This window comes from Daphnia magna, linkage group LG5 (assembly GCF_020631705.1).
Source record: "Daphnia magna isolate NIES linkage group LG5, ASM2063170v1.1, whole genome shotgun sequence".
NCBI lineage: Eukaryota > Metazoa > Arthropoda > Branchiopoda > Diplostraca > Daphniidae > Daphnia > Daphnia magna.
This window is the reverse complement of record NC_059186.1, coordinates 8,956,441-8,984,019: the sequence shown is the minus strand read 5'-3', so window position 1 is coordinate 8,984,019 and position 27,579 is coordinate 8,956,441. Positions and strand designations below refer to the sequence as shown.

The 27,579-nt window shown below is 40.1% G+C and overlaps 4 protein-coding genes across 8 annotated transcripts; 2 read left to right on the top strand and 2 right to left on the bottom strand.

The window, feature by feature from the left end:
* Window positions 1-628: 628 nt before the first annotated feature.
* Window positions 629-17,225, bottom strand: LOC116923054 (adipocyte plasma membrane-associated protein-like). Of its 2 annotated transcripts, XR_006647053.1 has the most exons (22): window positions 17,077-17,225; window positions 16,455-16,912; window positions 16,063-16,392; window positions 15,755-16,002; window positions 15,546-15,683; window positions 15,223-15,483; window positions 12,931-15,157; window positions 11,398-11,891; window positions 10,429-10,655; window positions 9,948-10,118; window positions 8,839-9,081; window positions 7,579-7,745; window positions 6,871-7,172; window positions 5,283-5,981; window positions 2,819-5,155; window positions 2,674-2,727; window positions 1,819-1,950; window positions 1,635-1,732; window positions 1,405-1,563; window positions 1,226-1,347; window positions 1,000-1,169; window positions 629-874 (listed from the first exon to the last, which is right to left on the bottom strand). XR_006647053.1 is itself a non-coding variant. In XM_045174366.1 (6 exons), exons 2-6 carry the CDS (start codon window positions 16,903-16,905, stop codon window positions 15,379-15,381), a joined length of 1,272 nt encoding a protein of 423 aa, XP_045030301.1. In that variant the 5' UTR covers window positions 16,906-16,912; window positions 17,077-17,225; the 3' UTR covers window positions 15,155-15,378. The 2 variants fall into 2 exon arrangements, 1 of the variants encoding a protein (XP_045030301.1); XM_045174366.1 differs by lacking the exons at window positions 629-874; window positions 1,000-1,169; window positions 1,226-1,347; ... (10 more) ...; window positions 10,429-10,655; window positions 11,398-11,891 and having other exon boundaries at window positions 15,155-15,483.
* LOC116922880 (cysteine-rich motor neuron 1 protein) lies at window positions 7,679-15,244 on the top strand. The gene is made up of 7 exons (XM_032929341.2): window positions 7,679-8,581; window positions 11,444-11,656; window positions 12,941-13,111; window positions 13,182-13,810; window positions 13,885-13,975; window positions 14,440-14,677; window positions 14,744-15,244. Exons 1-7 carry the CDS (start codon window positions 8,536-8,538, stop codon window positions 14,865-14,867), a joined length of 1,512 nt encoding a protein of 503 aa, XP_032785232.1. The 5' UTR covers window positions 7,679-8,535; the 3' UTR covers window positions 14,868-15,244.
* Window positions 17,226-18,732: 1,507 nt separating the features above from the next.
* LOC116922869 (cryptochrome DASH) lies at window positions 18,733-21,401 on the top strand. Of its 4 annotated transcripts, XR_006647052.1 has the most exons (7): window positions 18,733-19,067; window positions 19,175-19,432; window positions 19,491-20,439; window positions 20,519-20,725; window positions 20,808-21,055; window positions 21,125-21,315; window positions 21,383-21,401. XR_006647052.1 is itself a non-coding variant. In XM_045174363.1 (6 exons), exons 2-6 carry the CDS (start codon window positions 19,355-19,357, stop codon window positions 21,218-21,220), a joined length of 1,578 nt encoding a protein of 525 aa, XP_045030298.1. In that variant the 5' UTR covers window positions 18,733-19,067; window positions 19,180-19,354; the 3' UTR covers window positions 21,221-21,356. The 4 variants fall into 4 exon arrangements, 3 of the variants coding, with proteins under 3 accessions (XP_045030298.1, XP_045030297.1, XP_045030299.1); XM_045174363.1 differs by lacking the exon at window positions 21,383-21,401 and having other exon boundaries at window positions 19,180-19,432; window positions 21,125-21,356; XM_045174362.1 differs by lacking the exon at window positions 21,383-21,401 and having other exon boundaries at window positions 21,125-21,356.
* A 3-nt stretch (window positions 21,402-21,404) lies between these two features.
* LOC116922847 lies at window positions 21,405-23,801 on the bottom strand. The gene is made up of 6 exons (XM_032929303.2): window positions 23,722-23,801; window positions 23,253-23,636; window positions 22,992-23,190; window positions 22,805-22,926; window positions 21,923-22,742; window positions 21,405-21,861 (listed from the first exon to the last, which is right to left on the bottom strand). The coding sequence occupies exons 2-6, from the start codon at window positions 23,519-23,521 to the stop codon at window positions 21,532-21,534; spliced, it is 1,740 nt and encodes a 579-aa protein (XP_032785194.2). The 5' UTR covers window positions 23,522-23,636; window positions 23,722-23,801; the 3' UTR covers window positions 21,405-21,531.
* Window positions 23,802-27,579: the final 3,778 nt, after the last annotated feature.

Here is a 27,579-nt window from a genome sequence, read left to right as displayed (position 1 = left end):
ATTGATATTTGATCCCCTATGTACAACTTTGCACAGTTACCTTAATGTGTTGAAGACTTAGATTTCAATGTAATATCTGTTATAGCTTAACTGTAGAGCGCTGGACTGGAATAGTGTATACCTTGAGTTCGAATCCCACTCAAGTGTAGTAAAATTCAGTATAGTATGCAATGCATGGTCAAGAAATCTGTGATGTAATGTATATTATTTAAATTGTTTTTTTATTAACAAAAATAAATAGAATAGTTTGTTGTAACTATACGTTCTTCATCTGAGTTGTAATGTTCCAGTTATTGTGACCAATAGCACCGTTGTAGAATAGGACTTCATAGATCTTTGATTAAGGCACTCTAACTTTACTCTTAGAGATTTTGTATCTATTAATTATTAAATCAGAATTATTTCCGAAGATTGACTTTTACATTGTAATGTACCTTGACACTTTTTGGGAATCGAACCCTTAATCTTCTGCGTACCGCTCCGATGCTCTACCATTGAGCCATGAGTAATACATTTGAAGTTTCAAATTTTAACATGAGCTTAAAGGTAACTTGTTCACACTTGTAAAAATAATTTAATATAATCCAAGGTAAATTACTAAAACGTTTGTAAACTGTCGGTGATAACGTCAATTAGCAAACGTATTGTGTACTTTTTACCTCTAATGGGATTTGATGCAAAATATAGAAATAATAGAGACAAAAACATGTGAATGGTTCTGTAAAACTGTTTCTACTTCAGTAGTCAAAACTGGGAATGTCATCTTAGTCGTCTCCGCTATTCCTCCTGCATACCAAATTTCGCAAGGCGAAGGGCGGCAGATGCCATAGTCGTTGGTATCCGGCTCAAGCCATTGGCCATGATCACAAGGACCCTTTGTCATAAATGACACAATAAAAAAAATTAAAAAAAAAAATTTAAACAAGTGTTTCGATAAGACGAGCATCAAGGACATACTACTGGCCATTAAAAGATCTAGACAAGAGAAAAAAAAAATACCTTGGCGTAGATACGGTGGCACCTCGAATAAGAGCTGATTATGATCGCGGCATTATTACGAAAACGTCTAAATTGCGAATCTGTTGTACAGGTATATTGCAGAAAAATGTTGCGGTTTTCTCTATGCTTTGTTTGCCATTCCCGACACATTTTTCTGCAACCTCGTGTACCTTGTGTAGATGTATGTCAAAATTAGATAGCCATAGAATCCATCAAACTAAAATACCATAGTTAGAGGATGGTGATGAACCTTACTCATGTTGCTACTCGGCAGGGTAGTAAGAAGGGAGGAGAAGACAATGTAGAGAAATGGTCATGGTGGAATGTGAAGATGAATGTTTCACAACTCTAGGATGGAAAACCATGTGACATGCACATAGTGCCAGAGCTAATATTTTGTAATACCATGATGAAGAGCTGAATAGTATGGATGATGGTTGGCTAAGCAGAGCAGCTTTGAAGTCTGGATACATGGGACACTGATGGTTTATGGTTGGCAATACAAAGTAGATGACAACAGTGGTTGAAAGACGAGGCAACCTATGACCAAGTTGGAAAAAAAGACTAAGAGCAAATTAACAGTACTTGAATCAGACGGTGATGTTCGCGTCTAGGAAATTATGGTCATTGCTAACCTCCTTTAAGCATCGGCGTCCTTCGTGCACTTTCTTGCACGGCTTGTTGCATTGCTAGCCCACAAATTCCTGATTCAGCAGGGGATAACAAGGAAACCCTATCATACACAAAAAGCAATCTATTTTAAGGGATTCCTTTCCAATACCCACACAACGATGAGAACACTGAACTGTTGTAACATACCGGAATTTTTTTCACGAAGAATCCTTTGAAACGAAACAGAATTAAGAAACATTAGGCTACACACCGATTTTACTTGTTACTCAATGGCAATCGCCATCGTAGAGGCACAGCAGCGTCATCTGGTTTTCCCATCTGGAACCCGAAGAAAATAGATTTCTTAAAGAAGTACTTGCTTTTAAGTGCTGGAACTTTACTCATCTCAAATAGTTTTATTCTATTTTAGAATGTAAAAATATAGAATATCAACTACTAACTGCAGGACGATACCCTAAGCATTCATAGCTAAACATGTCGTAGGATCGACCTGTAATGTAGATAGCAAGAAAACACGGGAAAATAGCTGTTACACCCTAACATATTCGAGAAAAGCATTTGTAATGATCATAATAATACAGCTCATTTTTCAGTTTTTGCAAGTTATCATGGAAATTTACCATTAGTCACCGGTAGTACCAATACCTCCGGAAATACTGATCCCATGAGTAAACGAGTAGAATTTTCATGATTCTTATCAAATTTGGGGTGTGGACTACGTGTATTTAGCCCAAAGTAGGATTTGACCAAAATCGCGATTTTTCGTGAACCATAACATAGTTCAGGAAAATTTGCGATTTTTGATGATTTTGGGGTATTTTGTGCTGATCCATAGACACGACCCAAATTTTAAGAGGATCACGTAAATATGATTTTTTTTTTCTTACAGGACAACAGATAAAGAGCTATTCAATATTTTTTAAACCAGAGGTCAAAGCGGAAATTGAAATTCTAGAAATCTAAAAAATGAGTTTTGTTGTCCCTTACATGGTTAAAAGATTTGTCTAGTTGCAGTAGAAGATTGATGTAGATGAATGTTACCTGGATTGTTAAAAGATCTGCAACTGTGATTTCGGTGTGTCAACCTACGGACCTCTACAATAGATCGCAAAAAGTCGGATAGTTCAAAAACCCGGAAATTGTAAACTTTAGTTGGTCTGAATAAAACTTTTCAAATATACTGTACCATTCAAATTATTTCTTGCATCTTGTTTCGAAAAGTTTTTCAGAGTAATCTTATTTGTTGAACTCAGAACTTGTCTTGGGCAATAATTATTAACGACAGCACATACTTGTCTCGTTTTTTACCGATGCAAGCAGACAACTTTCAAATTCTTTCGGTTTCTTTCTTTTAAAAGATAAACTTGTCAAACAAATAAAATTTAACCGCAAAAATGTGACAAAACTTTTCAAAACAATTATTACACTACCATCTGGTGGAGCGCTATGATACTTGGTAAGCTTAGCATAATAGTTGATCTGCTATCCAGTTGTGGGTATGCGTGAGATGAAAATGTTACAAGGAAAAGGCCTTTGCCGCCGTTCCATACTAAACTTATTAAATAAACAAGAAAAGAACATATTTCTACAGAACGTAAAAACTGCCCGGTTTTAAAAGGCATCAAGTGTAACTAAAATTCAGTGTAAAGTCAAGGAAATAGTAGTTCTAGACTTGTAGTTTCATAGTTTGGACTGTACTACATGTATGCTTTGAGACCAGGACATGCAGGACAACAGGTTTTATTTAAAGAATTCTGGGTCAGTTGTGGAAATATTCCATTCTTACCAATTTCCGGATAAATCCATATATATGAATAAGAAAATAGAATTTTGGGTTACGTTGAGTTCACTGACTGTTGACAACGGTAAAAGCTAAAAGGTAAATGGTAAATGAAAAATTAGGTGCACGGCTGCCACCGTAGGGTGCAGCAACAGGTCTTCGGTTGTTGGTAGTTTTCCCCACTGACTTGGATGCTGTTTCGTATCCCTTTTTTGTTAACAAGGTTAAGGATGGAATCAAAAAATCGTTCCACAATAACAAATGTAGAATTTGCTGAAACTTGTAGCCAACAGCTGGCTCAGAACTGGTATTATGTATACACCTTTTATATAAATACGCAGTGTTTGTATTGACAGCACGACTTCTGTCACGCTGCACGCAGGCAACGCCGTGAGATGTACGAATTCCATCTATCGGAACTCGATTTAATGCTTTGTGTATACTGGATGTAAGCAGAGTAAAATCGAAGTTTTATCGGTTGTCACTTGTGTTCCACAATAGAATAGAAAACATTCCATAATTTATGATTTACCTTGTAGACTCCAACCGATAAAAAGAGACAGCCGGATCAAGTGTTCTGTCCGCCATCTACAAGTAAAGTAGTTGAGCACTTTGGTATGTCGTTTATTTTTCTTTTTCTTCTATATACCCTCTCGGTCACCATCACTTTTCCATCACTCTTGCTCCATAAAAGGAGTTGGCTTTTCTTTTTCAGAAAAAAACTAGAAAAAAGGGGAGAAGAAGGGGGACAAAAAATATGTTTTATAAAGTGATCCAGCTGTGAAACTTGACACGCGACAGCCCATCATATGCTGATTCCCAGCAGGTATGAGAAGCGCGACACACACACACAAGAGATGTAAATCAACTGCGTGTGATGTGTATACTTACAGCGCACAAACTCGCTATCCAACCGCCCAGGTTGTTTTTTTCTTCCCTTCTCCCCCAAACATAACTACCAAAAAAGTTTAGTGCCACATCTTATTCCAGCAGTAAGTAAGGAGAGAATAGAAATAAGGGAAAAGTCTACACGATCCATCACAGTCAAATAGCCCAACAAGAATTCAGTAAGAAAAGAACGAACCCCTAAGCTCGGCCTCTCTTTTTTAAGGATCACATCCATAACACTGTATGGAAATTAAACCTGACGATCAGGTTTTTTTCTTCTTCTTTCGGAGCTAGGCAGAGAATGTCCTTAATGCATCGTTAAAAATGAAGATTGTTCTTGTTATGTGTTTCCAACAAGAACAACAAAGTGAAATTTGTTGTTCGTGGCTTCCTTTTTATTACGCCCAGGAATCCTCTCTTTTGTGCATTAATGAAAAGGTTTAGGATGGCGATAACATTGTTTAGACATTGGACCGCGTCTCTGCTCTTCTCGGGATACTCTTCATTCCCGTCAGCTGAGTAATAACGATGACGCCATCGTGTACCGAGCAGGAGCGTCCGTGATTGCGCGTGCGCGTCTCAGCTTGCGACCGCGATGACGGCATTCAAGTGCGATATCAGATTGAAAACAAGTGCCAGAAAAGCCAGGAATAAAGAGATCCTTCTCCGTGGAGTTTTCGCGCAAAATAAGAAAGGAATCCTGTCGGAAATAAGGTAGGGAATGTTTGGGTGTGCCACGAATGGTCAAGTGGCTGAAAGTACCAAGAAAGGGATTGTGACGTGATTGTTATTTTAATTTATACATCGCAAACTGATGATGAATTGCCCATCTCCGGTTATTGTGCGGTGGCCGTTCTGTACCGAATTAAAAAACAAAAAAGAGAAAAATATTTTATTAATAGAAGCGCGAACGCGCGTGTGCATCGTTTTACGGCTCAAAAAAAAAAACAAAAAAAAACAAACAAAAATCCTTCGTTCGTACCGGAAGGACGGCATCACATGTTGGGATACTTGGCCAGCCAGAAAAAGGTGGGGAGTGTTTGGCTGTTACTATTTCCTTTTAATTCTTTTCACTCGACCGTAAATTTCTTTTAATTCACTGCTGCGGGTGTGTGCGCGATGCCTGGAACGGAATTTGAAACCCGAAAAAGTTAGACTTTTGGAAACTAAACACAAGAGACGTCACAGATTTCTCGTCCTCCAACACCACATCATTGAAACCCTCAATGTGTGTATCGCTCTTTCTTGTTTTTCTCCCCTCCATTTCATGACATTGTCGCGTGATTTATTTGAAAACATCTCCTCGGCGACCCGTCTAGATAATCCTTCTTCATTCAATACCCCACCTTTGGGGAGGGAAACGCGAAATCCTAGCCGACGCGAGTCATCCGGATGACGACATGTATACTCTATACGCCGATGATTCATCTGGTCAGGGATGTGCAATCTACACCAAAAATGGTAGGACAACTGTTCTTCATTTCTTTTCATTTTTACCAAGCGACATTTCTTCGTTTTCCGTCCCCGGATGCTGATCGCGAACGTCAAATGTCACAAGGTTTTAGAATGAATCTGTTCAAGTGCTCCTGATGTTCAAAGGCTGATCATCATTGCCAGCGTTCCAGTGGTCAGTTTACAAACAGAACAGAAGGTAACCGGAGCAAAGACGTTAAGATTCACTCTGCAAAAGAAATGAAACAATACACATTTTTACAACGAACGAAAGAAAAACAAAACATGAAGATATAGACACCCCGTTGAGTGGGAGAGGTTGGCGTGGGCGCGATTGGCGGAAATTCGAAACATAAGTATTTCTTTGGCGGAATGTTCGCACACACACGCACACGCAAAGAAACAAAAGAAGCATACGTGGAATGTGGGTACAAAACAAAACAAAACAAAATAGAAACGTTACATTCTTTGCCGTGTATAGCCTCGCTTCTTGGCTTGTTGGGAAACTTGACAGCTGATAAGGCAAGCACGCACGCATAGACTACGTCATGATTAAACTATTACGAAATGTCAAGGACGTATTGAAACGTCGTCAACTTCATCGCAGGTTTCAGACTTCTCTAGGTAACACTCGCTTTCGCTTCTGTGTAATGTACGTTGTTGATGATGATGGCTATTGAACCCCAAAAAAGAAAGAGCCAGATTGTGCAACTAACTGAAAAACATCTGCTGACATGTTTTCGCCTATTTTGTACACAGACCCTGACGTATGCAAATGCGATGGATTTCATCGGCTGATTATATTATGCTGGACAAGAGAACGGAGGCCGGCTGGAGGGTCTGTCGAGGGGTAGAGTACATTAGACTCACTTATAGAGCTCTCAGTGTTGCATTTGCAAATGCACACAACACGTAAGCTGGACATCTGCTCTCTCTCTCTCTAAAAACCCCAGCTGACATTATTCCTTTTTTTAACTCTCTCCTTTTTTCTGTCTACTATACAACTCGACGAAAAAGATATTAAAACCTTTCATAAATCACCGACATTATTTCTCCATAATGGCAAATAAAAAACGGTACCCTTTAAAAACAAAAAAAATTGTAATATATTATTTTACCTATACTCTTTCCTGGTGCTTTCATCTGCATCATCAGCGGAGCAAGCAACACGCAACAACATCCGCTGACTTCTTTTTTTCCTTCTTCTTCCTGGCATCGCACCGCGTGCAACCCTTTAGGTCCGTTATCATCACATATGCGCAAACTGCTAAATATAGCCTTTGGGCGATATTCAACCAACGCAGACCCCGGGAGTTTGATTCGGGCAGCGCACACGTTTCGCCTTCGGAGCTGCGCTGTTTGTTTCATTTCTTCTTTTTTTTGGTTTTAACATTTTTCCAGTTTTCTTTGTTGTTTGTGACTTTAAAAAAAAAAGGAGAGAAAAAGACGTCAGCCAAGAGGGAGCAAGCAGACCATGTGTTTGCAATGATCGATTGATAAAATTGAAGGTTGCATAAAAGTACACACATACACCCTGTACACACAAACTTTACAAACTGATAAGACCCATACTTGGCGCCGAACCAAACAAAATTTGTTTTGTTTTTTTTTTTTTTTCCCCTTTTTTACGAATAAATGAAATTTCAAGTAGTTCCAATTCTCTTTCTTACACATATCCTATAATGCGATACGACCGCAAGGTAGAGCAGCATCAGCAATGGTGATGTAAGCCAGCGGGCAAAAGAGAAGAAAAAAAAGCTGCGTTGGGGCAAAAGAAACAAAACAAAACAAGTACAGTCTACATCAAGCGCACAACGGTATCTTACCTTGCCGTCGTTTCTTCTCTCTTTCTCGTTCGTTCTCTTCTCCTGTTGCTCCGTCTTCTTTTTATAAAAACAAGTTGTGCGCGCCACGGGCAAGGCAGTCGGGCCGAGTCGTCAGCCGCGGACGGTTCACGCTCCCACACAGTTCATCCGAACTTTTACGGTTGATTCTATTAAAGGAAAAAAAAACAAAACAAAAAACAATTTCTCGTCAAAAATTCAAAGTGTTTTTCTTTCTGTGTGATTTGCGACTATAACAAGATTCTGTTTTCCGCCAAATCTTTCGTGACCATCTTTGAAAAAAAAAAAAAAGAGACAAAAGACAGACAACCTTGGAAACTCCTTATTTTCACAAATAAAAGAGCCGGGCAAGATTTAGTTTGGCCCGGGCCATTTAGAAAGAAAAAGAAAAAAAAAAAGGTGGACGAGTTTGCTGTTGGAATTTTCTCTTAAATAATTGACCAAGGATGACTTGAAGTTTTCCATGTGCAGCTGATTTCTACTTCTTTTGTGCGTTTCTCTACTAAACAAGAAGAAAAACACCAAACAAAAAAAAATGACCAAAAAGCTGCTTCGTCAGCGTGCAGTGCATGGTCGTTTTTTGGCCGCTTGGAGGTGAACAAGGCATCTTTAACGCGGAGAAAATCAGAAAGATAGAAAGCCAACAAGAACAAGAGTAATAACCAAAAAAAAAAAAAAGTGAGCGGGACAAGAGGAAAACAACAAGACAAAACGCGGTGACTCTTTCGCACTTTGGGGGGGAGGGTTGTGTGTCACACAGGTGTGCGTGAGCGGCGGTTGTTTTTAAAAAGACGGCGTTTTTGTTTTGTTTTCGCAACTGTTTATACATAACCACAGGAGAAGAAGAACAAGAACCAGTCGCCCACACAGCGTTTGCTTCACGGAAGCAACAAACAACAACAAACCACAACAATTGCAACTGATTGCCAACCCGCAAACATGAAAAGGTACGGCGCCATGCTGGCCGTCTTCATCCTGCTGGCAGGTAAGAGACTGAGAAACCTCTGCATGTATCCCCCATCATTTTTTTTTTTTATTTTATTTGTTACGACACGTCGACCTTTTCGCAGACTTGTTACCTGTAGTAGTCGACTTCTATTTCGAGTATCGGCTTTATGGTAATCAAATATCAACAGTTGATGATGTTGCGCAAACGTTAAAAAAAACCCTGGTTTTGCATAACGAGGGAGAGACACAAAAACGAGAGAGAGTGCGAGAGAAAGAGGTTCTTAAAATACTTACCACGGATCGATTGATGCCATACGGCCATGGCGGGGAATATTGGGGTCGGCCAGTTCGTGACGGATGTATGCAAATGCCCAATAGAGCCAGGCCAGGCAGCAGACCAGGCGCCGGCGTGTTGTCTTGGAGTGGAGCCCGTCGCCGCCGTAGAGTCTATCTACACACACGCAGCCACACACACACGCTTTCTGGCTCGCTTCGTGACTCGTTTGAGTTGCAAAATATCGAGACAGTCGTAATCTCCTACAAGAAGTGCAAGAGAAACACACACACACACACACACACAAAAAAAGAGAAACTGTGTATAGAGTCCAGGGGATCAATTAGGTTTGCTGCTCCATTAAACACAAGGGGAAAAAAAAAACGGACCGGAGAGAAAATGAAGCAACACCCTCTGCTAACTACTAACCTCACTTCTTAAGCGATGAAAGAATTATGGAATCGTTTTTCGAGGCTCCCCCAGTCTTTCGCTAAATTTAGAGCCAGACGGTATAGAAATGAGAAAGAGAGCGTTGCCCTTTGCGTCTCGCAACCCCCTTTTCGCGCAATGGACGAAACAGTTTCGTTTGCATTTTTTCGTTATTTTCACTCGCTCCGTTGAAGCAACGCAAGCCGTCTTTCAATAGCACAAGAATTTGTGCTCCGAGATGCTTCCAAGATAATCATAGCAGACAAATAAACAAAGCGTCAAGATTTGGAGTGGGGAGAAGGTTCTGCTCGGTGCAGCAGCAGCAGCAGATGATGTTTCCTCTTGTCTGACATCGATTGGATCGTTTCACTTGTTTGTTTTCGTGTGTGTTTTGTCTCGGCAAACAGGCAGATAGGCGTTTTATATTTTCTCTTCAAAAACAATCGCCAGAAATGAAGAAACAGCTACGGACATCTGGGTCATTCGTTGCCTGTCAGTCTCGTGCTATCCCGTTATTTCGGAATGCTTAAATAAAAACTCGAAAAAAAAAAAGAAAAAATGCAAAGTCCCTCTTTACACATGACTTGATTAGGGGGCGTGATTGATTGTTCAAGGATCCGTTCACGGAAGAGAAAGGAAACGTGGAGGCTGGCTGTCTTATTAAATAGCTATTTCACGAGAAAAATCGAAAATGGATTACTGATATACTAACACGCCCGGATTCCGGCCTTGAGATGGCTGCAGCAGATTATTAAGACCATACGCAGCAGCAGTAGTAGTGGTAGTAGTACAAGCCGTGAAGGCAGCAGCGGCCGTGTAGACGACGACGTGATGAAAAATTCATCGGATCTTGGCAGAGCTCGACGAAACTCTAGAAAAAGCGTGATATTTTCTAAATATGAGAGAATACTAAGCAAAAGGGTCGCACAGGACAGCCAGTGGCGCCACGAACCGTTAAAATAACACACATATATATATGTGTGTGTTTGTGCGTGTTGCGTGTGTGTCTGTATACGATCTATCTCGTCTAACGATCATGCGACTCTCATATTCAAAATGGGAGGCTCGAGAGACAGAGAGACTAGAGTGTTAAGAAAGGAAGGAGACAAAAAAGACAGAGAGAGAATGGTGTTTGCTACTTTAGGATTGATGACGTTTGACGTTCTCTTTTTCTTTTTTACCTTTGGGTCTTAAAGATGATCGTAAACGTGAATTATTGTCGAAACACTTCCAGCAATTGCGCGCATATCGCCAACCTTGGCGGTTGGTTGGTTCAAGGTCGCATCGTGCAGTCACGGCGCATATACATTTTTTTTCTTCTCTTTTTTTTTTTTCCTTTTTAAAATGGCGCCTCGGTTGTTTCCGTTGTTGTTGCGTACGCCTCCGGTCGGGTTGTTTCATCTGAACCCTAGAAAAAAAATAATATGTATACATTGAAAAAAAAAATAGCTCAAGAATAAGAATAAATAAATAATTAAAAGTCTTTAAAAGAAAGTTGGCTTGTGCGAGAAAAAAAAAACGAACAAAGTGCACGAGCGTGAAAGAAAAAAAAAAGTCACGGAAACAATGGAGGCTGCAAAGAAAAACAAAACAACAAAATCGAGACGTGTGTGTGTGTGGGTTTTGCGTGTTCTACTTGTATCTCGATTTTTTGTTTTGTTTTGGCTCAACGTCTGCCAAAATGGTTCGCTGGAACAAACGATCAAGAAACAACATGTCTGCCGAGCCGAAAAGAGATTAGCAATTGGACGGACAAGCGTGAATTTTTCGCCTAGTCGTTGACAACGAAGATGGCCGTCTGCTCGTGATCACATTTCACGCATAATCAAGCAAGACAAAAAGTCGTAACATTCCTGCATGTATAGAAAAGCTTTGCAGTTTTACATGTCCGTCTTGTATCGTGAGTTCGTGCGTGAATTTGCGCCGACCGAGACGACGAATACAGTCCGGCATTGAATTAACGAGCTGTTGCGCAAAAATCTTGTTGTTGTTTTCTTTTCACCTTTACTTTCATCTTCTACTTCTTTTTGAAACTCTGGGGGATTTAATCTCGCCCCCCCCCCATTTGTGTTTCTACCTTTCGTTGTTTAGTTTGAAACTTCTCACGGTAGCGTCCTTGAGAACTTTCGTCTTTGCTATGATGCTATTACCACAACAATGGATCCTTAATCTCGTCTCATCTCCAACGGTCGATAGGGCTTGTCTGTTGCCGGGCGCAGCAACAACAATCCTGTACAGTAGACGGTGTGACCTATGAAGACGGATCTTCCTGGCCGTCGCTGGACGGCTGCCAACAATGTCGCTGCAGTTCGGGACTGACGTTTTGCGTGCGCGTTTCTTTCTGTCGCGAACTCGGCCAATGCGGCGTCATTGTGACACTTCCCGGGGCATGTTGTCCGGTCTGCTTTGGTAAGTCAATCCATTTTGTTACCCCCTTTCTTTCTTTCTTCTTCTTCTTTTTCTTTTCGGTTTTCGGTTTTAAAGAGTGGCTGTAAAGTTGTGTGAAACAATAATGTAGCCACAACCGTCATTAAGGCTGTCGTCGCGGTCGATCGTTTATCTTCACGTCTCCGCCCATTTCACGGATGCCACGCCATTCCCGTTTCTTCTGTCTCTTTCTCTTCTTCTCCTTAACCGCAAAACACTAGAACAAGGAAAAACACAAGCGTTAATGAATCATTTCCCCACTAGAGAACGACAAAGATCATTTCGAGCTAAGTGATGGATGATTGCGTTAGTTTTCTTGCGTAAAACTTTCAAAAGTAGCCTACATTCACGACAAAGTCGTACGTGTTTTATCAGCTTCCGTGTTGAAAGAAAGGCCAAACCTTAATGGTGTTGACTGAAAGAAAAAAAAAAAAAGGGAGACACGGGATACATTTTGGGACGTGGACTATCACGCTTTCTAGATTCTTCTGCGCTTCCAAGAGCTGTCGACGCCGATGCGATTATATTTTAGATGCCTTTCACCAAACTGCTGTCAGGTAAACACGGGGGAGAAAAAAAAAAGGGCATTGCAAACACGTACGTACCACACGTACGTGGTTTATCACCCATCACGCAAACGGTCAGTGACTCGTACTAAAAGTACGAGATGTCAGATGTAAAAAAAAAAAGAGAAGAAAAAATAAAAAAATAAATTCTTTCCATCAAACTGACAGTTTTTTTTTTTGTCTTTCCCAGCAGTACGTCGCTGTGAAAAGAAAAAACAAAAAAAACAATCAGCATGTACCGACAAGAATTTAACAAAGGGAAAGACCCTTGAAACGTTAAACTGTGTAACATTTCTAATCAATTCGTCTCCAACAAACCGGGCGATAGATCTATTTCAACTATTTCATCATCACAAATAATTGCGCAATGGGATCGATTGGTGATAAGCAGTCGAGTTTAGAAAACCTTTTGATGTTACACTTCCCATAATGTCGATCTGTTTCTATCGAGGGATTTTCATTGAAGATTAGCGTACATATCTTGTTTTAATCGACAAACATTCCTAACAACTGCGCGATGCCTACCATACGGTAGACCAAGTGGCGTCGTAGGTTTAAACGACAGCACTTAATAATCACCACGAATATGTGATAAGATAACTTTATGATGGACGCACAATAGCGGCGGATACGTACGCTATTGCGAAGGGGAGGAAAAGGACTGACAGCTAATGCTTTAATTGATCTCACCTTATCAAAGGCTGCGTAAGTCCGTCCGGTAGGAAGATGTCACTCAACGAAACTTGGATGGAAGACGATTGTACAACTTGCATTTGTCGCGACGGCCAATCCAAGTGCCAAGCTTCATTCTGCCGGACGCCATGTCTCCAGCCGCGTAAAGTTCCAGGAGAATGCTGCCCAGTCTGCGACGGTATAATATCATAATAAATAGCCTCAAGAAAATCCATTAAAAAAGTTGTACGTAACTTTGCGTGTGACAGATGACTGCCACCTGCAGTGCCTCTACGGGCGGGCAGTGGACCCCAACGGCCGAGAGTTGTGCGAATGTCGCAAGGTGCCCGACGAAGATTTCCGTGATTTGCAGGTGACCATTCAAACGAAGGTGATAGACCAGGATGGGGATGGGGAAGGAGTGGACGGGCAGGAAACCGATGGAGACTTCGTCATGGCCGGAGCCAACGAGGCCATCAATTGCCCCAAGGTAGCGTGCAAACGGATGTGCGCGCACGGTTTCCAGACCGACGAGCGTGGATGCCCAGTATGCAAGTGTCAACGCTGTAAATCCATCCAACCGTGTCACAAAAAGTGCGCACTGGGTCTTGTTCACGACGGACGAGGATGTCCCACTTGTCACTGTCGTCCGGGCGGCAGTACCTTGCCCTCGCAGATTGGCAGCGGTGCGGCAACGCGCCTACCGTCCATGACGTCATCGTTTTCTGTCAGCAGCAGCACTAACGGCAAGTGTTTAGCTGGCGGAGGCAATCTTACCTACAATTACGGTGATCGTTGGCAAATGGATGACTGCACCCACTGCGTCTGTCACCCTGGAGGACCCACATGCACAGAGATGGCATGTCCGCTCCCTTGCCACAATGCCATCTTCGTTCCGGTAAGATGATGTTTGTCTGCCAAATTCGCTGTCTCTAAGTAAACATTGACATTAACACTCCTTCACACACACAGGGCCAATGCTGTCCAGTATGCGATGACAGCTCACGCACTTCGGCCACGCCAACTGGTGGCTCGTCCAACCAACAACGCAATGAGACTCGAGGTATATGATATATGCCTTGTCACATAATACTATTACTGAACAAGTTAAGACTTGACCATGGGCTTCTCCTTTCATGAAACATAATGCGTGACTAGGCGGCTTTCGGCTGTTCCTTGCTCTTTTTTTGTTTTCTTTTTCTTTCGTGTCTCTTTTAACGATTTACCCACGTCCAGAGCAAGTTTCGTTTACTTTTGTTGATTCTTCTCTCTTTTTACGTGGCTGGAAGCATTTTTTTTTTCTTCTTACCTTTGACGTGATGTAGTACGTAGACAAAGCCACACCAGAAAAGAAAACCCAGAGTCGTGAGTTGTGTTTACTCAAGTGACTTGGGATTTTTCTTTTTTCCCGTCATATTTCTTTCGTTTATTGATGCGAAACACGTTTTTCCACGAAGTAGTCAGCTCAACAAAAAAAAAAAGAAGAATTCATTTTAACGCTAACAAAATATCATTTATGATACCTAGATGGAATGGCGGATGGCACGGCGCTGCTGACAGTAGTGTTAGTATGCGTGGCACTGGTAGCCGGACTTATCCTAATCGTGGCAATTCTAGCTGTCTGCGTGGCCCGCCAGTGCCAACGTCTCCAACAACACGAGGAAAGCATGGCAGCAGCAGCCGTCAAGCTAACGGCCGTCAATCAATTGAGACCCAAATCCACCAATCTTGACTATCAGTACAATTTGTATTTGCATCGTTATAGGTAAGTCTTCTGACCCATTTTCCGCATCCTGTTTCTCGTTTTCGAATCATCTGATACTTTCTACAGGGAAACTGTGCCGAACGGCTGGCCCTTTGATGGATCGGAGAGATCGACCGACTCACAAGACAAGGATGAAGGCGGAAGCAGTCAGTGCAGCAACAGCCCTTTACTGATGGTCAAATCCGCCTAGAGTTCCAGCCATTTTCAACAAGCTGACTGCGATCAGCCCCACTTTTCGAAGGCTTGCCTGTGGATGCGCACTTTCTGTACATAGCTTCAACCAACATCCATTTTATTTAATGATAATTTGATAGACAGGTTTTAAGAAAGAGAGAGTAGTCACCTTAGCATAGATTTACCATGACGATTGTTTAGTGTTTAACTGTTTCACGCTCGTGTTCACTATGTCGGAGGCATCGACATTTCGGAAGAAATTCACCAATTTCAAATTAAATGATTATTGAATATAGTTTTCTCTACCTGTAAACATCTCTGTAATCTCGTTGTAACATTATCAAATTATTATGATACACTGGGACGATTACCGAGGTACGGCGAGACATCACATCACATGTTTTCTTTCTTTTTCCCGTTCTAAGCCCTCATTATTGTTTCTAAGCTGCTTAACTTGCAAAAAGATGAAATGCAAATCTATCCATTACTACTGTTGAGACCTGGGTGAGTGCAGTAGACAATCCGTTTTAGCCGAGTGAGAAAACGGGTTGCTTAACAAAGTGAATAGAATCTGGCATTTTAATTCGGCCGATATAGTCGTTGTACGGGGATCCCAAGTACATGTAACCATTCTGGAAGGAACCAAAAGAAACCATTAATAAAAATAGAATGCAACTTTTAAAAAAATACATACAATGATCTTTGCGTCGCTGAAGAACCGTACGTCAGACAAATTTGAATGCCAAGAATTTACTATTTTCCCATTCCAGTCCACTTCGATGATCATTGAGTAAGGTGGCATGACCGGCAAAAGGGTTTCAAAATTCATTATCTAATAAACAAACATTGAGTATTTAATTTTTTTTTTCAACAGTAGACTTGTAAGTTAAGTATAAGTCATACGTGAGAAGAAATTTTACGAAGAATGGGCAGATCCACGTATTTTGCGGCAAAATCAAATGGGAATTTCAAAAGGTGCAAAAGACGTACTGCAAGCTTTCTCAACAATGGTTGACTGTACATGAATTCCAGTGGGTTAAATTCACCGGGTAACCGTACAGTAACTAAAGCGACAAAAATGTTTCCATCTGGACTCAGATTCAGATTGTCCGGAGAACCAGGTATACCATCCAAAAATATCTCAGAAGTGCCTTCACGAAAGATGACCAATTATAAGTACATACGGGGAAGTAGTAATACACTTTCTTTACCTGCTTTAGGACCCTTAATGTAGTACTTGTGGAGTCTAAATCGAAGACATTCTGCAAAGATCAGATAGTCTTCGTCCGGTGATAAAACTATGCCGTTCGGGAAGTGAAGATTCTCTAGGAGGACTTTATTTTCATTCGTTTCGGGATCAAAAACTATAAGGCGTCCAGAAGGAGCTCCAAGCATTTCACCCACAGATTCATCTAAATGATAGTTTATACTAGACACAGTGTAATAAATCTTCCCATTTCTGGCAGGAGCCACACTGTTGAATGTTTTTGCAAGTTTTCCATCTACTTCAGTATCTTTGTTTACAAGGTTTGAAACTTGTCCTGTTGGAATAAAGTAAATTCTATTTTCAACTGAATGTTTAATATCCTGATATACCTTTTACCTGATTCAAAGTCAATTTGATATATTCCTAAATATGAATCTGCTGCAATCATCTGTCCTTTGTCATTGAAGTGAATTCCCAAAGGTCGCCCACAGTTCTTTCCATCCCAATTTCCATCACATTTCTCACCAAACTTGGCAACAGCTTTCATTTTTTTACCATTTTCAGAAATTTTAACAATAGCACCTCCTTGAAGAGTGGTGTAAAATACATCTGGTTCAACTGGTGATACTTCAAGACATTCAGGTCCCACAATTTCCCCTTCAAACAGTTTCTCTGCTTTAGCAAGAGCATAGTCTTTTGGATCAAGTGCCCCCTCAAATGCTAAAGGCGGAGGAGCTGTGAAAGGCTCCAAGCTATTGTAGGGTGGGAAACCTGGAATGAAGAGGATGACACCCAAAATGACGGTAGTGTCAACAAAGACTCTCAGGAGATGTTTGGCCAAACCCATCTTCAATCTGTAAAAATTGAAAACATACTGCTAAGCCTCGTTTTGTTATCTTGCATTCACAATGGTACATTTCTTATTCTGCGTTTAACTATGTTCCACAACAAATTTGTAAAGATTCACGAATTCTCATTAATAATAAAGGAAATCGGCACATAAGACTTTTATCTCTACCTTAGAAATTGGAATTTCTGAACTCTATCGACTTTCTTTATCCATCAAAGCGGGAATCTCCCCGTGACAATGATAATGTGATATGGATGAACACACTTCGATTCGGATGGTTCGATCAACAGGTTCCTTCCATGAAGTCCCAGTGTTGTCTAATTGGAAAAATTGAAGTTAAACCGGTTAAAGACTTAAAGTTACAACTGCAGAGCTGTCATCTAACGGTAAAATCTGATAACTATATTTTCACGAAACGTAAATAAATAAAAAAAAAGTCAGTGAATTGAAAAACAAAACTAATATATCACTATCTAGTTGAAAAATAACGTAATATAGAGGTTTTTCCATTTGGTTCGTGTAAGTAGAGGGAAAAAGTCGTGCGGCTAGTCGACTAGTGCGCACCATGGCGGGGGATAGCCGAAACTTGCTGCAGACTTTGCTTGATCCAACATATAGACACCGTAGGGCCATGTACTGTAACCTGTCAGGCTGTCAGCAGCAAAAGTGAAACCTGTTTGATTTCTTAAGTGTTTAAAATGACAAAAGCTTTTTGTTTGATATGTTCAACTTATCGAAAAAAAAGAGATCGCCGAAGTTTTTTCAAAGTGCCAGAATGCAACATTTACAGTAATTCAATTGAGAAAGAACTCATTGAAAGAAGAAGAGCCGAGTGGTTGAAGTTGAAAAAAAGGAATTATAATATATCCCAACTATTTGTTTGCTCTGATCATTTTGTTTCAGGTTTATTTCATATTACATTTGTAATCGTTTACGTAGAATAACAGTTATGTTTTTTTAGGGAAACCTGCATATGTGTAATGAAGAAAGTTGAATTACTATAATTATCTTGATAACATTCTGAATGTAAACAACAATAACATTTTGGTTGTACGCCTGCAATACAATCACAAAAAGCAACAATCACTTTGCCATCATTTTGTAAAGCAGCCCAAGGTCTTGCTTTTGGCAAGTTTAAAGACTGAGAATGGGTAACATGAGTACGAATCAACACAACCAAATTAGAAAGAGTAAGTGCCAATAACTTGTCAGTGAAAGTGTTTGACAAGTATTGTTCAGAGTCTAAGTTTTTGTAAGCTTCACGTCGTCCCTCTTCATCTTTGTTTTTCTCAAAAACCAAATACTGAACTAGGTGATATTTTTCAATGGAAGGGATAATTGTTTTTAAAATTTTTCCACACTTGAAAAGTGGAAGTGGTATTGCCAAAGGATCGTGATACTTTAGATGTTCTAATTGTTGGTAGTAATATTTCCGATCTTCTTCTACCACGGACAATGCAAAAGGGGACAAACGATATTTAAAAATTTCTGTGGACATGAAAATTTCATGGAAATAAACACTTAAGAAATCAAACAGGTTTCACTTTTGCTGCTGACAGCCTGACAGGTTACAGTACATGGCCCTACGGTGTCTATATGTTGGATCAAGCAAAGTCTGCAGCAAGTTTCGGCTATCCCCCGCCATGGTGCGCACTAGTCGACTAGCCGCACGACTTTTTCCCTCTACTTACACGAACCAAATGGAAAAACCTCTATAGTTGCATCATATTTTTTGGAAAAAAAAACTTTTACCATATGAAATCAGGCAAGAACTGTGGTGTTGTTAACAATTAGGTCACGCCTATTTCCCCCCGGCAGCCGGGGGGCGCTAATGTCAAAATGTGCTATTTCCCCCCGGCTGCCGGGGGGCGCTAGTGACAAAACTGTCTATTTCCCCCCGGCCAGTAGGGGCGTTGGTGTTTAAATAGCTATTGCACACCTGAATCAGTGAACACAATCAGGTGGATACTACGGGAAAATACAGTACAGTAGTTGTTACTTCAAGCAGAGTCAACACTGACCGCTGCTTCAAGTAAAAGAAAACGACCAGTAAAAAATAAAATTATGTAACAAGTAGCTTGCTTGCTTGTTATTTAATTTTATTTCACCTGATATTTTAATTTCGATAAAAAGCAGTACCCAGTACTAAGATAACAACTGTGAGTCAAATTTCTTTGTGTTTCTTAATAGTAAAATACATTTGATTAGGATTTTAAGTAATACAGATTAGGTTTTAAATACACATTTAATTGGTCTGTCTGTGCAGCACAGGCTTCGCAAAGGACACAGCGCCCTTTTTGCTGCCGGGGGGAAATAGACAATTTTGACACTAGCGCCCACCGGCTGCCGGGGGGAAATAGATTTTACCTAACAATTATGTGTCCATTGCAGACGATCCATTAGATTTTTCAAATTACGTAATAAATTGTATGACTTAAAACATTACATGCTCAAGATTGTAAACATGACAAACAGAGTAGCTGTTTGTTTGTTTCGTAATGACCTAAGATATTATGATAATGAGGCAAGTAGCTTTCAACATCGATACAATAAGATTTTAACAAACATTTTCCCTCTTCTAGGTTCTGGCACATGCACACAAAAATACAGATTACATACTACCGCTTTATTGTTTCGATCCACGCCATTTTGCAGGAACACACCACTATGGTTTTCCAAAAACGGGATCATTCCGAACAAGATTTCTCCTGGAAAGTGTTGAAGATTTACGAAAGAAATTGTTAAAACATGGAAGCAACTTGATGATTGTTCATGGAAAACCAGAAGATGTTGTTAGCAAGATTGTGAAAAATCTGGTAGGATTCAAGCTTACACTACTTTTACATGCTGAGGTAACAAAAGAAGAAACTGACATTGAAAAAAGTCTCCAGAAAGTGTGTCAAGAAAATAAAGCAAGCTTTGTCAACATTTGGGGATCAACATTGTACCACAAAGGAGATCTGCCTTTTCAGATCAGTAAGGTCCCTGATGCATATACAGCTTTTCGAAAAGATGTGGAAGATCAGCTAAAAATCCGCCCGGAAATTTCAATGCCAGAAAAGTTGAAGCCAGTTCCTTCTTTTCCATCTGAAATTTCTTGGGGAAATCTCCCATCTTATGAAATGCTTAATTCCTCTGAGCCACTGTTAAATCCCTCTTCAGCTTTCCCATTCAGTGGAGGTGAAACAGCTGCATTGCAAAGACTGAAGTCCTATCTCTGGGACACAAATGCTGTTGCCCAATATAAAGAAACAAGAAATGGACTGATTGGATCTGACTATTCAACAAAATTCAGCCCTTGGCTGGCTCTTGGTTGCCTCAGCGCAAGAAAAATTCATTGGGAACTTGAGAAGTACGAGCAGCAGAGAACTAAAAATCAGTCAACTTATTGGGTTCGTTTCGAGCTGCTTTGGCGGGATTATTTCAAATTTGTTTCGATGAAATATGGAGACCGGATATTTTATCCGAATGGGATGAAAGGCAAACGTCAAGAATGGAAGAAAAACATGGAACTATTTAAGGCGTGGCAAGGTATGTTTGTAAGGTTCTCCATGTTTTGCTGTAAAACTTACGAAATCTCAATTTTAATTATTAATCTTTACGTGCATAGCGGGGAAAACGGGAGTACCGTTTGTAGACGCTAACATGCGTGAACTATTAGAAACTGGTTGGATGTCAAATAGAGGACGACAGAATGTGGCCTCTTTTCTAGTTAAAGATTTACACCTGGATTGGCGCTTGGGCGCAGAGTGGTTTGAATCTTTGCTGCTCGATCACGACGTCTGCAGCAACTATGGCAATTGGAATTATGTAGCGGGTACTTTTCTTGAACTATTAACAGTTCTAGTAGTTAAAAAAAAAAAAAAAAAAAAACAATAATCGCAACATTTCTCATAAAGGTATTGGAAATGATCCAAGAGAAAATCGAAAATTCAACATGATCAAACAAAGCATGGATTATGATCTCGAAGGGAACTTTATCCGTATGTGGGTTCCCGAGTTGAGAGAAATACCAGGATCAAAAATTCACTCACCCTGGATGCTCAGCTCAGGGGCCCTCTCTGCAGCGAACGTCCGACTCGGGCAAAATTATCCTAATCCTGTTGTAGTTGCACCCGAATGGAGTCGTCATCAAAGGGAAGGAAAGGTAATTTATTTATTTTTTTCGCTTCATTATTGTTTACGCCCTGCAGCTTAAATGTGACGTTACATTTAGGAGAGCGGCCATGGCGGACGAGGTCACGGAATTCCTAAAGGAGGGAATCAGCGAGGGATTGATTTTTATTTCAAGAATCCTGGAACCAAAAAATAAAAAGTACGTTTTCTTGTGGAAATACTTATCTGAAACACATTCGAAATGGCGAAGCACAGCTCTTTTTGAGTTTCATCTTCCCAGCTGAGAATCCTGTAATATACTGATATTTATTACACCAAAACACTTTCGCGAACAGCGGATATTGAATTCACTTTACAGGCGAATCGTCTCTTGGAGAAGCTTTTATGTAAAATGTGTTTATTAGTTGACTATAAAACATGGCGCATAAAATTTTCGGCATTAAAAAGATAATTCGTTATAAAGAATTGGAAATGACGAAAGGAAAAATTAAAGAAAAATGATTACCATCAGTATTTTTTAAAAAATCCCTCGGCGTACTGCATTTGTTTGAGTAGGTGATCTAGGTGCGCATTTCTTTTCCGTACTGCACGAGGAGATTTATCAATACCATGAAGATTGCGCAGTTCTTCCACTGTCCTCGTCATGTCATTCCATACGACTTTCAATTCTGCCAGGTCTTGTTTACACACCCAGGTGTTAACCAGAAACTCCTCGCTTATTCGGTAATGATTACTTCTCGTCTGAAAATATTCGATAGTCGACAAGAACTTGCGTCGCGCTCCCAACGAGTTGACACCAATTTCGCGCAAATCATTCTCATTCATCGTTAGAAATACCTTTGTTGAAATTATTAAATTAATCTTCAGAAGATCGAATGAAAATGTTTTGCAGACTTACTTGTAAGTCAATGTCCTGTTCTTCGAAATGCATTTGGTACTTAGCGAGGCCTAAATTCGCCAGAACAGTGGAGAGATCCTTTGGCAGTTTGACCGAGGCGTTTTCTTCATAGCGGCTACTGCTGGCGTCATTGCTACCCACGATTGGGTACCGTTGCTCGCCAGCTGGTGACCAAGGACTGAGTAGCATTTTAGAAACACTGACCGGTATAGGTTTTGCAATAGATTTTTTGAAATGTCTGGGACGTTGATGGTCGTTCCCGGTGCTGGCAATAGCCTGCTTAAATATCATCGAAGTGCCTGGCCATGCATTGAATGGATTGAAAGCTTCTTTGGCTGACTCAACACCTTCGGGACTGCAGCGCGTTATATCACCAGGTGACGGAAACCATTGAGCTTCGGGTACACCACCGTCAATGTTGTCGATAACAACGTCAGGAATCTGGTTAGATGCAGGTGCGGAAAATTCAGGAAACTCGGCGAATCTCTCAAAAAATGCAGCATACGGTGATTTTGGCTTAAATCTTGTTGGCGCTGGTGCCAAAAAAAGGTGGTTCGGTTTGGCTTTCTTTGTGTTTCCAAAGGCTTCGGTGCTATGGGTATTGCATTGTTGCTGATGTCGCATTTGTTGTTCTTGTTGTTGCTCCGATATCATGTTTGCAATTGGCGCGTAACCGTTTCGTAGAGCTACGTGATATGCGGTGTCACCGCTAGATGTCTTTGCATTGACATTGACGCCCTTTTGAATCAGGGCGCGCGCTATAGCAAACTGCCCTGACTGGGCTGCGATATACAATGGTGTTTGTCCGTGAATCTCTTCCCTGGGAGGCAATAACGGACAATTACACAACGATCAATCAATATAGTTTCAAACCATTTTTACCTAACATTGGGATTTGCGCCATAGTCAAGCAGCAGTTGGGCAGATTCACCGTGAGTGGCTTGAATAGCCAGCATGAGAGCTGTAAACTGGTCATGGTCTCTTTCTTCTATTAAAGCTCCATGCTGAAGAGCAAAAAAGATAACCATCTAGTATGAAATACACATTGGTTAGCACACAAAATGCTTACCATAAGAAGTAGCTTGATTGTTTCTTCACTGCCACAAAGGGCAGCCAACATTAATGGTGTTTTTCCATTTGGGTTTTTCAGGTTAACATCAGCTTTCATTTCAAGTAAATACAATACTGTTTCATTATGGCTGAAAAGACTAGCATACATGATAGCAGTCCAATTGCCACTATTTCTCGAATTAGGGTCCACCTGGCACCTGAAACACAAAAACAGTTCAGGAATGATTTCGAAATGGGCTGTGAATATAGTCAGCTGCACCTCTCAATAAGGTGTCTAACACTTGATGTAATTCCCAAGCTTGCTGCAGTGTGAAGGTTGAAAGGCATTAAATCATCTTTGTGCAATAGCTGTGTTAGCGTGCTCTCAAACTGGTGGTAAAATTCAGCTTGTGCTTCATTTTCCTCATAATCAGCCATGGCGTGGCCCATGGGCGATGAGGCAAAGCGATCATTGTTTTCGGCTTCTACGTTGCATTGAGGCAATCGTAGAGGAGGCGGCTTGGCTTTGACTTTCGGTTGACTCAGCATTTTTTTGCACCGTCGAGTGGATAAAAAGGAACGAGAAATAAAACTTTGCTATGGATAAAAATAAAATACTCTAAACTTGTTAATAAGTTAAAATATCATCCAACAAGACCAGAACCTGCAGTAAAATATTAGAACAAAAAAAAGAGGGGGGTTTAACCCTTAGAGCGTCGTCACGTGAGAAATTTCTCCAAGTCACTCACCCCAACAGCAGCAGCCACGTTTTCACTCTCCTCCCAAACTGTTTCCAAAAACTGAACGCTGAACAAAAACAGCTGATTATCTTTATAATCGATCCTGATTGACCTGTCAAATTGGGATTGATCGATACTCGAAAACGATTTAAAAATAATTATGATTGTTGTTAGAATTATAAAAGAGGCCATTTCCTCGATCTGTAATTTAGAAAGCTTCCGATGTCGATCACAAAATTACACGTACGATTTTGAAAACGGAAGATGGAATGAAAAAAAAAACCAAATTGGGTGTATTCTCAGTCATCTAATTCATTAAAAGAACATATACTTGAAGCTCAGCCGGCACGATCATCAAGAATATATCAGGATGTTTTTTTTCAACAATTGAAGTATCCTGTTGATTCTCATGAAACTCGCGCAGACATGGATTGCTGGACAAACTAATAATCAAAGAAGAATCGTGACTGGTGTAAAACAAAACAGGTCATACTCGAAATCACAACCATGCAGTCATTAATTCCAGCAGTTGTCGATGATGATTTCTGGGTTCTTAAAAAATAAAGAAATAAATAATTTCCAGGGAATGAAATATAAAAAAAAAAAACTCATGGCATGGCTCTCTGGTCTATATGTGATAGGTATCCCTGAATTGAAAAGCAACCACTCTTTGCTATCCCACTTTTATTGTGGGACTTTTAGCCTTTTTTCGGATTTGCCCAGTGAGTGAAGGAAAAGCGTTCTGATAACGTGACATACAGATACAGTATACTTTGCTGTGTATAAGAACATTAAGCCCACCTCTATATAGCTTATCTTTGAAGGTTCTTCACGTCTTTTCCTTCGGTGGCTGTTTCCCCTGCCAGATATATGTAACAGGAGGTGTCTAATTTGTTTTCTTTTCTCCCCTTCTTTTTCTTTAACTCCAGGGCTCTAATGACGGTTGGGACCTGGTTCGCGCATTGCGAGCCACTGGTGGAAAACATTCCCCTTTGAACTCAGCCGGTCTAGCACAAAAAAGTCGAGATAAATATGAAAACAAAACAAAAGCCGACAGCTTTCTAGAATACAAATCCGACAAGTTGGCCATCCCGAAAAATCAGGGAGAAACAGCAGAATGACCAAATGTTGTTGTTGTTTCCAAAGGCTGTATAGTTTTCTTTTTAGGGGATATATACAATGGCCAACTAATTGTTTTAACTTCAGCGAATGCCCTGCTTAATTCGAATGCAATAGAATTTCTGCTGCTGGGAATGTTATACCAGCTAAATAGTAACTGTTCAATCAAGTAAACCTTTTCATTTACATATTAGATATCGACAATATCCATCCGAGCCATAAAACGTAATTAGACCAACTTGTTTTGGAAACATCCAACTCTTAAAAAAAGTTCGTATATATATTTCCATTCGCAATGCTTAATGGTGCATTCATTTGCTTCTGCTATGGAGATGCGGTCAGAGCCAAAGTGTTTGTTTCATTTACACGTACATATATATCTATACTGTACAGTAGACTACATGTGTAGGAATGTCATTGGCGTTGGCGGCGTGTGTAAAATTATTTATTGAACGATGGAAAGAAAAAAGAAAAAACAAGTGAGACGTCGCGTGCATTTCATTCCGCTCGACTACAACTTACTGGGAATAAAAAACAAAAAAAAACATAGACCGAACCGTAAAATAAGGCCAAGAGTTTTGCTGCTGGTGGGATGTGGAGGGGGATAAACGCAGCCCACCGTCGATTATATGACGCGTAATGGGCCGCGGCTATTTACCTGCGCCCGCTATAATTTGTGTAGTGTTCAGATACATACGTGGCCAATACATACCACTGCAACCCCATTTTTTTTTTTTTGTCTTTTTTTTATTTCCCCTAACTTGTTTTTCTTGCACGGTTACTCTTCAACGAACATCCGACAGTAGTCACAGGTATATAGAGACAGGATGCGCAGCACAACACGAGTCTCGCATATAGGCCTTCTTTCTCTAACTATAAATAGTCTAAAGAGCATCGGTCGGAAAACCATTATAAAAACTTTAACCCTTGGAGGACCAAAAATGGACAACCCCCCGTTATTATCGTTGTCCTTTATATATGCAACTCGTAGAACCGCGGTGGATGACTTTGAAGCACACGAAATAAATGAAGAAGAAAGAAAGAAAACCAATCTACCTTGCTGATGGTGAAGTAATAGAAAAGAGAACAAATAGATATAGTCTGTTATTGTCTGATATATCTCTGAACAATCCCATATATAAGAACATTTTCAATGTGTGATTGGTGAGGCGGCGCGCGAGGAATATGTTTGGGTTGAGGGAAACCCCCCCAAAAGAAAAAAATAAATATTTATCGGAAAAATAAAAAAAGGAGCTGCAATTACCGGTTATAAATGTTTGGAGAGAGCCGACAGTTTACCACCATCCTTCCCTCTTTTTTTTTCTCTCATTTTCTTCGGTAGCTACCGAGAAGTTCTTTTTTGAAATAAACAAAAATATTTATACAAGAGAGATCGACATGGTGTGCACACATCGGTTATGTGCGCCTCTGTTATCCACAAACAATTTGTTGTTTTTCTTTTTCTGTATATACGTATATTGTAGTCTCTTCCTCAATTGAGCCATCATATACAAATAAAATCATTGAGCCGTGTTCAGCAACATTCTCAGTACAACTGGAATAGATATAACCTTCTCTTTTATTTTTTTTTTCTCAAATTCTTCTTGTTTTTTACCACATCATCACGAGCATGGTCGGTCACTGCTTCACAAAGTTATTTCACAAGGTTTCGTTCGATACGTATATATATATCGGCCATATTTATATATATTTTTGTATATGTAAAATAAAAAAAAACGTAACGTTTATTTTATTCGAAAACAGCAGCATCTTTTAAGACTCTCTCTCTTTCGCTCTATGTGAAAATTGAAGCCGGAGGAAGTTTTCTAACAGCGCTATGTGATTTGCCTTTTATAGGCGGCTCTTGTTGCTCGGCTCCATATACTATAACCGCTGCTGCATGTTATCCGGAGATCAGATTTTCATTTTTTTTTTTGAAAGGAAACAAAATCTCCCTCTGTGAATTGATCGTATACATTTTAAAAAAAGAAGAAGTAGCTGAATAATAATGTTATTCTGTGTTTAAAAAAAAAAAAAGCTGATGCTGTAAAAAAAATGTCTTTCGGAAAATGTCTTCAAGTGGATAACACGAGTTGTTGATCAGGTTCAGTTTTGTTTTTTTTTTGCTTCTTGTACTACTAACTACGACTAAAAGACATTTCCAGTTGTTGACATGTGTATAGCCTAATAATAACAGGTTTTTTTTTAAAAGACATGTTCTTCTAAACTGAATTGTGTGTGTAATGTTTTTTTGCTTTTCGCATATGTACATGGCTTAATTGAACGTGAGGCCTAGATTAGAATTATGTTTTGCATAATTCATTGATGAAAATTAAATACCTGCAAGAGGAGAACAAAACATAAAAATCCGGGCGGATAGAAAGGGGGGAAAAATAAAAATAAAAAACTGTTTGGCTTCAGATTGATTAATGATGTGATCGAGACCCATGCAACGGTTTAATCAACGGCAGGTGTGTCCGCCACACACGTCATTATGTGTAGACGATAGAGGCCCAGCTCATGATGAATACATTTTATGATTTCCACAGAAAAATAATAAAAAACAAAAAACAGGTTATGATGCCAACCCTATTTTTAGAGGCTCTCGTGTGTATTTGATGAACGGCTTACGTAGAGTTATATCCGCAATGACGCGGTATGTAATTGGTCAACCGTCTGCTCTTGCTGAAACAAAAATTCTGCTCTTGTCTATAGGGGAAAGGAAAAATACTAAAAAAATATAAGGAA

What these genes read in the sequence shown, in the direction of transcription:
- LOC116922880 (XM_032929341.2), top strand. Translation starts at nt 8,536, where the DNA reads ATGAAAAGGTACGGCGCCATGCTGGCCGTCTTCATCCTGCTGGCAG. An exon ending in ATGTTGTCCGGTCTGCTTTG is followed by an intron (nt 11,657 to 12,940) that starts GTAAGTCAATCC and finishes ACCTTATCAAAG; the next exon opens with GCTGCGTAAGTCCGTCCGGT. An exon ending in ACAACGCAATGAGACTCGAG is followed by an intron (nt 13,976 to 14,439) that starts GTATATGATATA and finishes TATGATACCTAG; the next exon opens with ATGGAATGGCGGATGGCACG.
- LOC116923054 (XM_045174366.1), bottom strand. Translation starts at nt 16,905, where the DNA reads ATGGGTTTGGCCAAACATCTCCTGAGAGTCTTTGTTGACACTACCGTC. An exon ending in CATTAAGGGTCCTAAAGCAG is followed by an intron (nt 16,003 to 16,062) that starts GTAAAGAAAGTG and finishes TCTTTCGTGAAG; the next exon opens with GCACTTCTGAGATATTTTTG. An exon ending in TCAGCGACGCAAAGATCATT is followed by an intron (nt 15,484 to 15,545) that starts GTATGTATTTTT and finishes GGTTCCTTCCAG; the next exon opens with AATGGTTACATGTACTTGGG.
- LOC116922869 (XM_045174363.1), top strand. Translation starts at nt 19,355, where the DNA reads ATGCTCAAGATTGTAAACATGACAAACAGAGTAGCTGTTTGTTTGTTT. An exon ending in TAAGATATTATGATAATGAG is followed by an intron (nt 19,433 to 19,490) that starts GCAAGTAGCTTT and finishes TCCCTCTTCTAG; the next exon opens with GTTCTGGCACATGCACACAA. An exon ending in GTCATCAAAGGGAAGGAAAG is followed by an intron (nt 21,056 to 21,124) that starts GTAATTTATTTA and finishes CGTTACATTTAG; the next exon opens with GAGAGCGGCCATGGCGGACG.
- LOC116922847 (XM_032929303.2), bottom strand. Translation starts at nt 23,521, where the DNA reads ATGCTGAGTCAACCGAAAGTCAAAGCCAAGCCGCCTCCTCTACGATTG. An exon ending in GGCGCAAATCCCAATGTTAG is followed by an intron (nt 22,743 to 22,804) that starts GTAAAAATGGTT and finishes ATTGCCTCCCAG; the next exon opens with GGAAGAGATTCACGGACAAA. An exon ending in AACAGGACATTGACTTACAA is followed by an intron (nt 21,862 to 21,922) that starts GTAAGTCTGCAA and finishes ATTTCAACAAAG; the next exon opens with GTATTTCTAACGATGAATGA.